The 15,388-nt window shown below is 42.5% G+C and overlaps 1 protein-coding gene across 1 annotated transcript in view; it reads left to right on the top strand.

Moving 5' to 3' along the window:
- The window catches only part of LOC306930406 (cadherin-22-like), a 161,296-nt gene extending 148,560 nt beyond the window's left edge, over window positions 1-12,736 (top strand). Inside the window, exons 11-14 of the mRNA XM_079511359.1 lie at window positions 1,795-1,944; window positions 2,998-3,099; window positions 11,245-11,845; window positions 12,598-12,736. Coding sequence (XP_079367485.1) covers window positions 1,795-1,944; window positions 2,998-3,099; window positions 11,245-11,789 — 797 coding nt within the window. The 3' untranslated portion in view covers window positions 11,790-11,845; window positions 12,598-12,736. The remainder of the gene's footprint in view (window positions 1-1,794; window positions 1,945-2,997; window positions 3,100-11,244; window positions 11,846-12,597) is intronic.
- Window positions 12,737-15,388: the final 2,652 nt, after the last annotated feature.

The raw sequence follows: 15,388 nt of genomic DNA, 5'->3' as shown, positions 1-15,388 counted from the left end.
GTCAAATCCTCCTCCCGTATGCTGAATTACACTACAGTATGTCTCCTGTGAAGAGTGCGTATGCACACACACACTGCTGAAGTTTAATTTTCAAACAGTGACGCTTCCTCTTGTATTTTTTTATTTGACTGAAAAAGATTACCCGGTGAATGTTAACACCACGCAGCCAATTCACTTTGCTGTTGGAATGATTCAACCCTGAGTGTGACAATGCCTAGGCTGTGCCAGCTCCCCCAGATGGAGTGGTCCTTGAACTGCTTATATTGTTGGATTATCTCTGGGGTTTGTCATGCCACGCTTTTGTCCTGTTACTGTTTGTTTATTCGAGTCGCCATGCAGTGAACAGAACAAAAACTCTTCCGCTCCAGCGATGACGAGGACTACAAAAATATATCTATTATCACACAGCAAACACAACATCCTCTCATCCAATCAGGGACCCAATTATACAATACCTTGAACTCATTTACTGTTAGAATTGATTCAGTCTGTAGTCCCTTCCCTGCCGCAGGCATGCAGACAGATGTTTTTCTCTGAAGACCCCAAAATTCACCCCAAAATAAATCGGCCAAAACTAATTTGGCTGCCGTATTTTTACAAGTCATCGAAGCGTTAACACTTTGACTCATGAACACGAGTTAATTGACTGTTAATTGACCGGCATTAAAACTGTTAATATTGTAATCGCGAGGTAGCGACGATTTAGTAATCAGCCGCTAACATCGACGTTCTGGATGTCAGGGTGCTGAAAGTGGACTGAGTGAGGATGTGAGCCGAGGCTAGAAGCGTTCAGTAGCACACTGTCTTGCTTGCAGTAATAATAGGACTTAATTTGGGAAAGGCTGTAAATTTAAATAACGACGGTTGTTCTTGAAAACCTCCATCTTGCAGTGTCTGTCTTTTGTTTCATTTATACATTCAGAATCTGAATCAATCTTTATTGTCACATCACATTAGAAGTAACGTGGGTGAAATGCTTGGTTGTGCAGCTCATCATTGCAGTTAAAAGATATATAGAGAGAAGAACGTAAACGTGCAGTACATGACTAATCTACATCAGGGGTTCTCAACGTTTTTGGCTGGGGACCCCCGGAAATGCTTTGGCCATGTCTCCCATAGACATTTCAAAAAGTTACGCCGCGGACAAAGCCAACTGGAGTTGTGACAAATCATGACAACATACACAATATTTTGGACCAAACACAAAGAAAAAAAATAAAAATAAAGTGTTTGTTCGGCCCAAAAAAAATTGTTTGTTGTCATGATTTGTCACAACTCGAGTTGTATTTATTTATTTGACAGGGACAAAGCTCATTAATCAACGTCAGTTTTCACCTCAATGTAAATGGGCCATAGTTAGCCAAAGCTAATTTTCATCTGTAGTCCCTGAGTTGGCTTTGTACGAGGCTTAAAAGGTCTTTAAATAAATACTTTTTGAAAAATGTATGAGGAAAATGAACGGGGAATCATTTCCTGGTCCCTGGTAGGGGGCGGGACTGCGACGCTCTATAGTACTATGCGTATGCACATAAAATGCTATTCTAGTACCGTCTACATAAAATGCTATGAAATGCTATCTAAGTTACATAAGTTGAGCCTTTGCATATGCCTGTAAGGTCGTCGGGGCTAGGGCAAGTTCTACGGGCCATGATGGAGTCTGAAGAGGTGGGTTTTCAGACTACGGCGGAAGATTGGGAGTGAGGCTGCCGTTCTGATCTCTCTCTCTCTCTCTCTCTCTCTCTCTCTCTCTCTCCCCATCTATTTGTCACCTTTCCTCCGCCCCCACCATGCCAGACAACACGGCTGGTATCCGCACCCAGCGTTCAGGTTTCAACCGCCATGAGCAGAACGTCTACTTCCTGCCCATACTGGTGGTGGACAGTGGGCCTCCCTCCCTCAGCTCCACAGGCACGCTGACCATTCGCATATGTGGCTGCGACCGCGGTGAGTTAACCGCCATTTATACTAAGTTACGTTCTTCTTCTGGGTGTCATGCACCAGAAATAGCTTATCTAAAAGTTCACAACACGTCGCAACGCATTATACATTGTGAGTTTATGGGTTGGCTATTTTTTGGCCAATCCTTGCGTTAGTTACGGCATCAAGTTGGCTCTCGTCTCGAGTGATGTGGAGATCCATGGTGGATGCCCTATGCTCCCAAGGGGGCAAAGAGGACTAAGTCAAGTCAGTTAAGTCTTACTGCATCTCTTACATGTGAACAAATAACACTCAAATGACAGTAAAACATTGGTTTACACTAGGCCTACAGCAATATGTAATTTAAAGTGCTTACCTGTGGTGTGTAATTGCAACTAACTACTAATATTATATTCCTGAATGCTTTACAGCATAATCCATTGGTGATCAAGATTCTACTATACCTGTACAGTGGCTTTTTATGTATATTCTTTCCTGAGTATGATGCTGTTCTCGTTCTGTGTCCAGTGATGTTTTACACATACAACAAACAAACAAAATCAGACAAAATCTGATTATGGAGTTTATATGCTGAAACTAAAAACATTGCACTTGCAGTCTTGCAGTCGAGTGCATACATACTCTAACTAATCCTAAACAATTGTGAGATCTCCCCATCTGTCCTCAATGTTTACCTTGCCTTTGATTGTGACCTTTACGTTTGACCTTTTCAATCCAAAAGTGAATTATTTTCCTGGAGCACTATAAGTTTCATGACAGTTCTATTGCCAATTGGCATAATGGTGTAAGTAATGAACTGTACAACTGTAATAGCTGTGTCTCTAGCTTGCTTACTGTGATTAAGACCTGACCTTGATTGGGATTAATCAGTCATGTTGGATATTATACTACCTACATTGGGGTATGATTGAGTTTACACTGGGAATGTAATAATAAATAACTGGTGTCAAAAGTGGTAAAACACAGCGGTAGATGGCGGTGCATTAGTGAGATTCAAGGGCCGCTTTTTGAATACAAATGGAGTGCTTCTTTCTCTCTCTCTGTCTCTTTGCACTACAGATGGAGCCATCCAATCCTGCAATGCTACAGCCTATGTGATGAGTGCTGCTCTCAGCCCCGGAGCTCTCATAGCGCTGCTGGTCTGCATGCTCATCCTTATCGGTAAGTGTTCATCATAAGTATGATGAAGGGGCACAGGGTTCCTCTTCATCACGGACCACACCTTCAACAACAGCACGTCCATCACATTTCCCGTCAGAAAGGTGCTCTAAAGTGGAAATAAACGGTTTCTAGGGGCAGCCATAGCTTAGTGGTAATCATAAAGTCATCGGTTCGCCTCCCGGGGAGCCCATGTCTACGTGTCAAAGTGTCCCTGAGCAAGGCAATTAACCCCTAACAGCTACCCCTGGGCGCTCATTGTGAAGAACCACAGCTCAGCCATCGGTGAAGCTCCATGGGATCAACAAAGATCACTCCTGCAATTCTGTTAATATGACAGTAAACAGTGAAATCCTGAGTGCTAATGTGCTGTAACTCACAGTGTATACATTTAACCAAATGGACTCTTAGGGTCAGATATTACATGCTGTGTATGAAGAAAGTACTGTAAAAAAGGTTCACTCCACTCAGAAATTCATGCAACCAAGCATACTTTAACAGCCACTTTTTTGAAGTTATCTATATTTCAGCATTGAAATCACACACACGCACAGCAGCAGAAAAACAAGGGACAAAAATACATGAAAGGGGATACATTTTCCATCATTCCTTCACGGGTGACTTGCGTCGGACATTCCGTGCTATTTTTTACGAAGGGACAGCTTCTTCTGCCTGTACGACGTACAGCCGATGCCGCCTGGCTTTATCAGTGATGTCACTGGAGATGGGATGGAAGAGGGGGGAGGGGGGGCTGCAAACAGGCAAAAAGAGCTGCCTCAGCACTGTATCCCTCTGGAACAGAAGGCTTTAAATAGACAAGCCTTTCCTCACTTTCTCTGTTACAAAGTTGTACGAACGCAAGCCCTACACATACGCATACGCACGCACACACGCGTCAAACACACACCCCAACGTGCACACAGATACATACAAACACAAACTAACACATATGCTATATATTACACTCAAACACAAACATGTGAGCACACACACACACACACACACACACACACACACACACACACACACACACACACACACACACACACGCACCACACATACTCATACATTCTCTCTCTCTCTCTCTCTCTCTCTCTCTCTCTCTCTCTCTCTGAGGAAGAGGAGGACCTGAGAGGGTTAGTATTGTCATCACTGAAAGTTTGATGAGCCGGCTCTCTCACTCTCCTCATCCCGCTCTTCTGAGCCACAGATAAAGAATCAAGATGTTTTGTCTCCCTGGCGCGCAACACTTTACATATTATGTTTTACATGATGTGGGCTGTGAATGATGGATGGCGTGACACAGGGTTCGCTTCAACTTTGAATAACGGGTTGCTTGTTTTGCTTTGCTTTCTTGCTTTGAAACAGCCTCTGTAATGAGGCGAGTTAAAGCCGTGTTAAGACATATTCCGGTGTGGCGACGTCGAAAGAAGGAGCATGATTTATTCATCAAGTTTCTAAAACCCAGAAATGCTGCATACTGTATGTTACATCTGTAGACACTGGCTTCCAGAGGTTATATATATTTGTTGTTGGTAAAGCGCCAAGGTTTGTTGCTCTGGCCTCTGGAACTTATACAAACAAACTTAATGTAAGCGTCTAAACTTGCCAAGAAGCTCAAGTTCACCCCCCCCTTTTTTGTCTAGCGATTACTCAGCCCATGGACACATGAATTTGTTGATATGTGTATATATATTTTTTGTTTTCTTTGTCACATTCCTAAGCCAATAATTTAACTACCGTGCAGTGGTTCCCTATGGAGACTCCTTTCTTTATGTCATGGTGTCAGATTTAGGGCTGCAAATTAGCAATAATTTCGACAATTAATTAATAATTAATTAATTCATAATATAATTATTAATATATTATTAATGGTTAATTATTAATTATATTATTATATTCTATAATAATAATTAATTCATAATTAATTATTCCGATACTTTGAAAAAGCTAAATTATATATAAAATAAAATAAAAGTCCTCCAAAATCAATGAATTTTGTAAATCTGAGTATCATTATTATTGGTATTATTCATTTAAATGAATTGAATCAATTAGTCGTATTAACTGTTGCACTTGCACCCCTAGTCAGTTTGCACTGGTTGTGACAAACCAGTCACCACAGATTCCACTGAGTGCTGTTGAGTGGTAGAAAACACTCCCTCACGGCTGGAGGCACAGATTAGAGTTCTCAACGGGCCTGAAAATTAAAGCCCGGCTCTAACTGGGCCCGACTGGGCCAGCCCGAGGCCCGGCTCGGCCCGAACAGTTCTCATCATTTTAGGCCCGAAAACCCGACAAAACCCGAGAGGAAAAAAAAAAAAAAAAAAGATTGTTAGTGTGCGCACTGCGCAGGCAGCGCCATGTTGCGACTCGCGAGTGAGAGAGAGAATGGAGTCAACGGACATTATAATAGTTTTCTAAATGGAAACATCACAATCATGTTCAGTTGTTGAAAACATAATGTTAACTTAGTAAGTTCTCTTCTGCGCGAAATAGGTTATAGTAGGCCTACGAAATAGGTATTTAGCACTAGAATGTTAAATCCCCTTTGTAGCTCTCATTCTCTCTCTCTCTCTCTCTCTCTCTCTCCCTGACGGCGCTGCCGCTGCTCGTGTAATTTATATTTTATCAGCAGAGCAGAGATCTTTTCTAGTCTACAAAGTTAAACAAAGTTACAAACCCAAAACATGTTCTACTGCAGTCGCAGACCTGCTATGTTCGGTGAGCGACAGACGCCACTGACCATGCATGCACTTGCGCTGTGCAGTAGTAGCAGTAGTACAAAACAAATCATATTCTAGTATGAGAACAAGGCAAGCTCAAGCAGACCTTGTATTTTGAACTGTAGCCTACTGTCTTGCGCTTGTATGTAAACTGCTAATAAAGTATTCAGTCAATCAATCAATGCTTTATCTGTCTGCCTTGAATCCGTGCGTCTGCTCTGCTGCGTGCTGCTGAGCACCGCCGTGCCGCGGCTGTAAGTGTAACACCTTTAGTCATGTAAATTCAGGCTATTATTTTCTTTCTTCTAACAAAGGGAAGGCTATAACACCTATAACAACACTTACCAGTTTACCACCTCATGACCAGGCCAGCCAGACTCCGCAGTAGTCAGTCGTTAATCATATTCATAGTCATACATAGGCTGGCACAGCTACACACTTTCTTTAGTAATAGACTTTTGAATCTTCTTCTTAATTCATTATTATTGACTAATACCTCTCTGCGCACTGTGTGATTTATGGCCCTTTAAAAAAAACGATCTACAAGTTAAAAAAGCGTTAGCTCATGGTGCATTGTGGTCCTGGACTTCAGTGGGTTTGTAGATTGAATGTCTATTTTGTGCGCAACACCAGATTGCAATGAAGTATAAATCAGGCGCCCCTCAGCCTCACTCAGTCTGACAGACTTTATGCTGCGCGAGCAGCGCAACGCGTGCTGTTCTCTCTCTCTCTCCAAAAGTTTTACATCCCAAATTCCCAATCCAGTCACTGTCAGCGGAGCAACACAACACACTGACAGCACTGCTGTTCATTATTAATAAATAAATACACAAAGACAGATTGACAGAACAGAATCATTTTTATTGGGGGAAAAAAATAAAAATAAAAAAAAATCCCCTTTAGCAGCGCCAACCCGAGAGCCCGACCCGGCCCTACCAATTAGCATATATTTCAGCCCGGCTCGGCCCAAACCCGTCGGGTCGGGTCGGGTACCCTCGGGTTCGGGCAGAATTTGAGAACTCTAGCACAGATTGAGTGGAAGCACCTGATGCTGCCTGACTGTCCACTGTGTGGACAGTAGAATGTAGGAGCTGCAAGTGCCGGGCTCAGGGGAATGAAAATGGACAGCAGTGTTCCAACAGTTGTTCGCTGGTATTAATAGAGTAGCTAGCTGGACTGGAGTGAGCCGCCATGTGAAAGCTACAGCAATCATCATATTAGCCAATACTTTGCTGCTCCCTCTAAAAGCATACATACTGTAATGTACACACAGATGGATAAGCTTTGTCCTGTTCTTGCACGGACAATACACACACTTCCAATGCACACATATACGGACACAAAAGCATCTTTCCACCCTTAACGGATTTATCCCTGGAGTCCAAAAGTTTGGGCGAAACATTTATAAAAAAAAATATCGAAAATGTATGTAAAATCTGTAAGTAAGTAAGTGCATAACTGCATAGTAGTGAGGGACTGAGGGAGCAGCCCCACCCACACAAGCACACAGCCATTAACCACCTAGCCCAAGCAGAGAGCGCGCTCCTTCTCCCGAGGCCGGACCACCCCTATTACATCAATTGTTGGTTGATGAGAGAAATGAAAACACATTTCTGCCTAATTACCCTACAAGCAAACAGTCCCTCTATCAGTTAATTTAAGGGGGCCCGATGTGATGAATCCATTCCACTGCGCTGCAGCATCTGCACGCATCCGTTCCAATTACCACCCATCTGCCGTGATGAACTCCTGGGCTCGCTCAGCCAGCGTGGCCCAAGGGGAAATGAGCCGTCTTGTCAGGAACGCTTATCGAAACACCTGTACACAAGGGGGGCCGGGGCCATTGTATGTGGAGGTAATGGATGTATACAGGTACATTATGGTTCCTACAGAGGTAGAGCATGTAGCTATTCACTTGTACATTACCTTGGACATGCTATTTGTGTACCTGTAGCTAGATCTTGTAGGCAACCCGTGGCAGCAGTAGTGGGCCTCTGGCGTTTGTGGTGTTCATAACAGATACAGTGATGTATGAGTCTGACGCACGCACACTGGAAAGATTTAAGTCAAAAGTGAATGTCAGACTGTAAATTATTGATCCCGTTGTTTTACACAAGCCACTTTGATTACAGCCTGACATTAAATGATCTTGCCTTTACCAATCCTGCCAATAGCATGCAGTATACGTAGTAAAATAAATAATTATAATTATCCCCAAACAAAAGCACATTACCACCACCCGCAGTGGGATGTGATGGAAATTACATGGCCTGAATTTACAGGAAGCAGCTGATCTGTATGTACAAAACAGTTTGCAGTGTCAAGGTCCCCACCTCCCATTACTCTCCTCATCAGTGAGAATTGAGAGTAATTGTCTGAGCGAATGCTTGGCACACATGGCAGCACGCTCCAGAGCCTATAACGCTCCAGAGCCTATCACGCTCCAGAGCCAATCACGTAGCTGTGATGGCTTCCTGGACCCTGTGGCAATTAACTCTACCCCTTTATAGAGGAGGAGAATAAACACAATGAGCTGAGATGCCGGCGGTCCCGACGGAACGCACCAAACAATGAGTGTGATTGTACATTATCAGTCAGAGATATTGCATAAAAAGCCCCCAGACGCTTTTCAGTGAGTTTTTCCTCTTCGCCCGGGCGCCGCTCTTCCGAGCGGGCCGTTTTCCCCTCAGTATTAAGTTATTTTTCAGGTCATTTACACCAAATAAAGACAATTCCTGGGACCTGCAACAAGTCATTTGTATAGATTAATATGCTTGTCACAGACTCTCTTAGTGCTTAGTGAGTGGAAAGGAAGGACCCAGAATTGGAGAAAAAAAGGGTAAAACAAATATCGTGAGCCACATACCAACTTCCAAGGTAACGTGGGGTTGCATACTTGCTTCTCAAAGTGGGGTCCTGCTCAAGGTCCCTGTTGTGAAAGAGAGAGAGAGAAGAGAAAATTAAGGAAGGCATGGAGAGTCCTTGCTTCAAAACAATCTGACTTGACATCTACCCTTGTAAAATGAATGATCACACAAGATTAAAGCAATATAATTCCCATTATTACTAGGTAACCTAAGGCCTTGGTTGATAAAAGAACACTTTAGTGTGAATGATTCACATTTGTATGCAGTGATGTTAATGATAACATAAAAAGCCCAACAATCATTCCACATGGTTGTTACAACTAAACAGCCATGTCCTTTAACCTCAGTCTTTTGTCATCATACTAATATCTAGAATCCCACCGGTCCTGTGTTTGAGCCACAATTCTACGGCCTCCACCTACAGTAAGTGGCCTAAGGAGATGGCTTAAAGATGGAGTGCTGTGATTTTTGTTTTTCTGTTTTGTATGTGTCTATGGAGTTAACATTACTAATAGACCCCCAGGTATGGTTAGAATATTGTATTTTTGGTTTCTTCCTGAAAGCTGGTGGAAAGTGGTTCTCAAACACCCAAATGTTATATTGTGCTGCGGACCACCATTTCAAAAGATTTTATGCCAGGCCGGGACACCCATAAAATATCTTATAGTTGTTAGATTAGATTAAGTACATATTTGTAAAACTGTCTGTAGGTGGGGATTGGGGAAGGATCTGAATTAAGTAATATTACACTCAAGGGTGTGCTTTACCGTGATTATTGGCACGGCAGTGATGTGGCAAGCATCACTCAAGAACCAATAATCTAGGTAAAGCACACCCACGAGTGTAATATTGTGATTATACAGTTACCAACAAAGCAAAACACATCAGTGTATTCATATTGTGGGGCAATTAACTATCAAAATAAAAAAATAGAAGAGTTGAGTTGATCTGACAGAGGCATTATAGTCCCTGTTGATTCAAAGTAGCAGCTCTCTGTCACAGAGGCTCTGTCTCGATCACCAGTCAACACAGCTGAGCTGTTAAAGCCGGCTCGGTGCAATGGGATGAATTCCAATATCCTCTGAGGTATAGGCCGCGTGGCCAAAATATCTGATCTACAGGGTTACAACGCGCTGCGGTGGTGACGCGTTGAGAACTTGTAGATCGGCTATTTTCGGCGCATGATATCGTCGTGCAACAAAGTAGGCTATAAAATGCACCGGGCTGTAAATGTTTTACGAAAGTCTCAAAATTAACAACGTAATCCATTTGGAACGGGTTTGTTTGTTCTCCGGTGGGTCTTGCTTGTAGGCGTGTGTGTGTGTGTGTGTGTGTGTGTGTGTGTGTGTGTGTGTGTGTGTGTGTGTGTGTGTGTGTGTGTGTGTGTGTGTGTGTGTGTGTGTGTGTGTGTGTGTGTGTGTGTGTGTGTGTGTGTGTGTGTGTGTGTGTGTGTGTGTGTGTGTGTGTGTGTGTGTGTGTGTGTGTGTGTGGGGCGGTTAGTGGCTCGAGCGTCTGAGTGAATTGAGATCGGCTTAATCACATACTGTATGTAGTCAGTAATTAAAATAACTAAAATGAGATTAAATCTTCATTGATTTATCCAGATGCATACAGCCTTTGTTTTCCTCATCTCATTAGTCCATTAAGGGATCCATCCAAACGTTCTTCTTTTTTTAATCCAGATTTATACCTAAACTCAGATTAAATCTTCATTGATTTATTTAGATGCGTGCAGCCTTTGTGTTCCTCTCGTCTCATTAGTCTATTAAGGGATCCATCTATATTATTTTCTTTTTTATATCCATACTTTATTGACCTCGCCATTGTTCTATCCATGTAGGTACAGTAGTTGGTGTCCTCTGTTTCTCAGTGATGTACAGTAAACTTGAACTCTGTGGTGGACTCACATAATTATTGAAGGAAAGATTGACATTCCTTAAGATTCTGGGCAAAGCAATTAGGATTGTGGAAAATCAATTCTCATGCAAATGAAATATTATTTGAGAAAGCTAATGGTCTTTATAGGGGGGAATCAAAGTAAGTTACACAAATTAGAACGTGTGTGATTTTAGCCTCCATGAAGTAAATGTTCATACTCACATTAAACAATTTTGCACATTCCAGTAAAACCTGTTTGACAGAAACCTTATTGAAGGACCTGACTTTGCATTTTGATCCCAGGGGTTCAGTTGGTTATGTCTTTATATTTACTTTGATGAAGTGCACTTCCTCTTTTCCATCAACCTCTTCAAACCTTTTGCCTGAAAGCTCGTACTCCAAATATATTATGCACTCCCTGAACCTCATTCAAGTCACATGATTTCAAAGCACTTAATGACAGTTTTCAACATCATGATTTGTGCATTAATCTCAACCCATATCGGGCGCCTCATTTAACAACGTGTGTAATTCTGAACAAAAACCCATTACATAAACATCCACTCTCAATGTGATTTAATATCACAATACCCGCCTGATGGTAATCTTTAGTTTTATGTCTCTCTCACGGCCACTTCTCTCTACCTCTCTCTCCCCTTTCCCTCTTTCTTTCAAAGTCCTGGTCTTGCTGATCGTGAGCCTCAAGCGGCACAGGAAGGTCCAGCGGATGTCCGAGGACGAGGAGGACATGCGAGACAACGTCATCAAGTACAACGACGAGGGCGGAGGCGAGCAGGACACGCAGGCGTACGACATGAGCGCCCTGAGGAACCTCTACGACTTCCCCGAGGCCAAGAGCTGCTCCTCCGACTCTGGGCCGGCGGACCTACGCTCGGTCCAGACGGCCAGCCGGACGGGGGCGGGAGGGGGCGCCGCAAAAGGAGGTGGGGCAGCGGTGGCGGACTTCACCGTCTTCAAAGGCTACATCCGCAAGAAGGTGGAGCAGGCGGACGCAGACCTGTCGGTCCCGCCGTACGACTCTTTCCAGACGTACGCCTTCGAGGGCAACAGCTCGCCGGCGCTCTCGCTCAGCTCCATCCACACGCTGTCCACCACCTCGGAGCAGGATTTCTCCTACCTCGGTGACTGGGGGCCGCGCTTCAAGCAGCTGGCGGGCTACTACGCTCCCCCGGGGAACACAGAGGAGGAAGAGGGGTCCTAGCACTGAGCTAGGTTTGCACCCGATACCTTAAAACTCTCCGCTGTGCTCTTCTGCCTGTAAGGTTACTTCTTATATCCGCCTCCTCCTCTGACCCTCAAGCGTTCGACTGAAGGCCTATTCATACTCCAGGTTTAGGTGATGAGGTGACCACTGTTTCGGTGGTCACCTCATATCCAATAGTAGATCAAAATAAAAATGTACACAATCGCAGAGAGCCAACTCAATATGCCGAAAATATAAGACGACCCCCGTTTTTCGTGACTTATTTTGTGGAAAAAGAACATTTAATGTCAAATTGTCTAGTCCTCTAGAAATATGAAAAGACAATAGATACATAGAAAGATATTAAATATTAATGAATTATAACTGTGATATGCTTACACGTTCGTCACATTTCTTTATGGAATTGCTTATTATAATCAATAGTCGCACTATTGATTATAATATAAATATTTAGTTTTGATTGATAAAAAAATGAAGAAACGCTGAATCAGTGCAAAACAATGCTGATTTATTTATAATGAATTAGTCTGATTAACCACTTAAGCCGTATTTAATTTATACTTTGTTGTATAATGGTGTCATGCAAAAATATACAGCAAACTGACAACTGTTAAACATTTAAACATGCATTTTCACCTATAATGACATGCTCAAATGTTTTTGCATAATTAATTTAATTCAATTATCTGTTGCGCCTCTAGAATTGATAGATATTGACAGACTTTGTTTGACTGTATACGGTATATGACAAATACATGTAATATAATTTGGTAATATAGTACCGCCCTATTCTTTCTCCCAACAGTTTGTATGCTGGCAGAACTGGAAGAGGCTGCTCTACGGGTCCCTGGTCTGCCTGACGTGTGTCACGACCTTCCTGTTGGCCACGGTGTCACAGCGTGACCCTGAAGAGGTGCAGAATGGCCGGGTCCAGCTTATCTTCTCTGAGGAGAGCAGAGACAAGCTGGTGACAATACAGGGTAGACCCTACAGTGTGTCTAATGGAGAGCAGAGACAAGATGGTGACAATACAGGTGAGACCCTACAGTGTGTCTAATGGAGAGCAGAGACAAGATGGTGACAATACAGGTGAGACCCTACAGTGTGTCTAATGGAGAGCAGAGACAAGCTGGTGACAATACAGGTGAGACCCTACAGTGTGTCTAATGGAGAGCAGAGACAAGATGGTGACAATACAGGTGAGACCCTACAGTGTGTCTAATGGAGAGCAGAGACAAGATGGTGACAATACAGGTGAGACCCTACAGTGTGTCTAATGGAGAGCAGAGACAAGATGGTGACAATACAGGTGGGACCCTACAGTGTGGGGGTGTAATGAATGATAGGTATTACATACAGTTTAACAGCGATACGATACGCATCCCGATAACATGGTTAACGATACGATACGATATTGGTTCATTCATGACGATATGATTCGATGATTTAAAATTGATACAGTAACTATTTAGCAAAGAAATTAAATCTGTGTGAAACGTGTGGATAGTGCTGCTTTTTTTTAAGGGAAACCTTTATTATTATGCATTCCCTGGCAAATCCATGGACATAGTATTTGAACACATATGGAGAAACCCTTGACATGAACACAGAGAATACACACATTTATCGATAGACCAAGTGTAGCTATATGTAATTATTTTTTGAGTGGTGTAAACCACTCCTACAACTGGCTTTGTTAGTCTGTCTGTCAGTGACAACGCTGGTGACTTAATATCAATACAAACGATACAAAGTCAAACAATACGATATGTTGCTATTTACATATCGATATACTTTGATTGTTGAAATTGATCTTTCGATACAGTTACTGTATCGTTACACCCCTACAACAGTGTGTTTAATGGGCTATGATAAAAGGCATGTCCGGACAGGCTTTTTGACAGTTGCTAAGGATGCATGAGGTCACCAACAAAGCACTGTATTAACACTGTTTCATTCAAATCCTGGCCCAGTCCTGTTCTTATCTAAAGAAAGATTCAGACAAGCTGTGTAATGAATGTTAGACAGCTTATACATTGTAGCACCACTGTTGCCTGACAATACGTTTTCTGCTGAAAAAAATAATGTCAACGCAAGCACAATGTGCCATTTTGGTCAAGTGAAAAAGTATAGCATTTGTCTTAACTCTGCATAAAATGCCTCTACTTGCTGCACAGTTGTTTGGAGAATCCAGGAGTTCATATTCACCTGACTATACAACGTATCATATAGAATAATTATGGTATAATTATGTTCCAGGTGGTCCCCAGCTAAATGATGTAGGGTTGGTAACCAAATGGAGCCAATATATAGCTTAACTCTTAAGGGTCCATTTGGTTTCATTTTACGCTCTCAGGAGTTAAATCTTTGTTGTACATCTGCATTACTTAAGTTAATTTACAAGAAGTCTACACAATTAGAATTACAATGTAGAAGAATTGTTATTTTGATCAACGTTTGCCTGTTGTCTCCTAATGGTACCACATCAATACAGCATGGAATTGACAATCTTATCCAACGACAACAAAATATTCAAAGTCTTGGGTCTGAGAGTCTAAATCTCATCAAATGGTGGTCCGTGGCTCAAATGCAGAGTAAAGAATGGACCTTGATATGAAAAAGGTTGAGAAGTCCTGCTATAGAGTAACACAAATGACCTGATCCCTCCGACAGACCAGTCGTTCCTGATGGTGGAGACCACTGCTTACTTTGAGGCCTACCGCTAGAGGCCCACATGCCCTTTCAGAGGTGTGTGTGTGTGTGTGTGTGTGTGTGTGTGTGTGTGTGTGTGTGTGTGTGTGTGTGTGTGTGTGTGTGTGTGTGTGTGTGTGTGTGTGTGTGTGTAAAAACTTGCTATTATTCATTTCCATGCAGGTCTGTCTCAGTTTTCCCTCTACAAATCAAACATACACAAAAAAAGTACATAAATATGAGAGAGAGAGAGAGAGAGAGATATGATCACTTTGGCTCTCTGACACACATGGATGGGTTCGTAGGTTCATGTACCTTGTCTGCACTCCCTGTGCCGTCCAACAGCTATACATTACCCTCAATGAGGGAGTATCTGTGTGAAGGCAGTTCATTTGGATTCTTGTCTCTGCTCTACTCACCATAGCATGAGCCATAACTTTAAACCACACTGTATATTCATCTCAAAAGGAGAACAAGTTAGCCTAAAACTGAATAAATACTTGACTTGGAAATTGTTACTGAACCAACATGGTTTTGATTCTATTTCCCAGGAAGCAATCTTCCTGTAATTTCAAACTGTCTGAAGCACTGACTTGTGGTGTAATAATGCATTACAGTAAATTGAATTGTTTGTTGTTTGAATATTGATAGCATCTATATCAGTGGGAAACTATTCAAGTACTCTAGGACCTGGCTAAGATATGTATGCGCTTCATTTAGTGGAGAATATCTCAACTGTTCTTGGCTAATATGACCGCTGCGAACAGCTTAGGAACTGTGAAAAATTCTCTATCCGGGGCGAAATACCCGGAAATAACCACACCAGACAGCTACCTCAAACATGGCTCTATCTTCTAAACTGTTTGTGCGACAGATTTCCTGAGATGCTCAAAATGTTCAGAATA

Source organism: Electrona antarctica, assembly GCF_951216825.1.
Source record: "Electrona antarctica genome assembly, chromosome: 9".
Lineage (NCBI taxonomy): Eukaryota > Metazoa > Chordata > Actinopteri > Myctophiformes > Myctophidae > Electrona > Electrona antarctica.
Note: the sequence above shows the minus strand (reverse complement) of the source record. Positions and strands in the feature narration are given on the sequence as shown.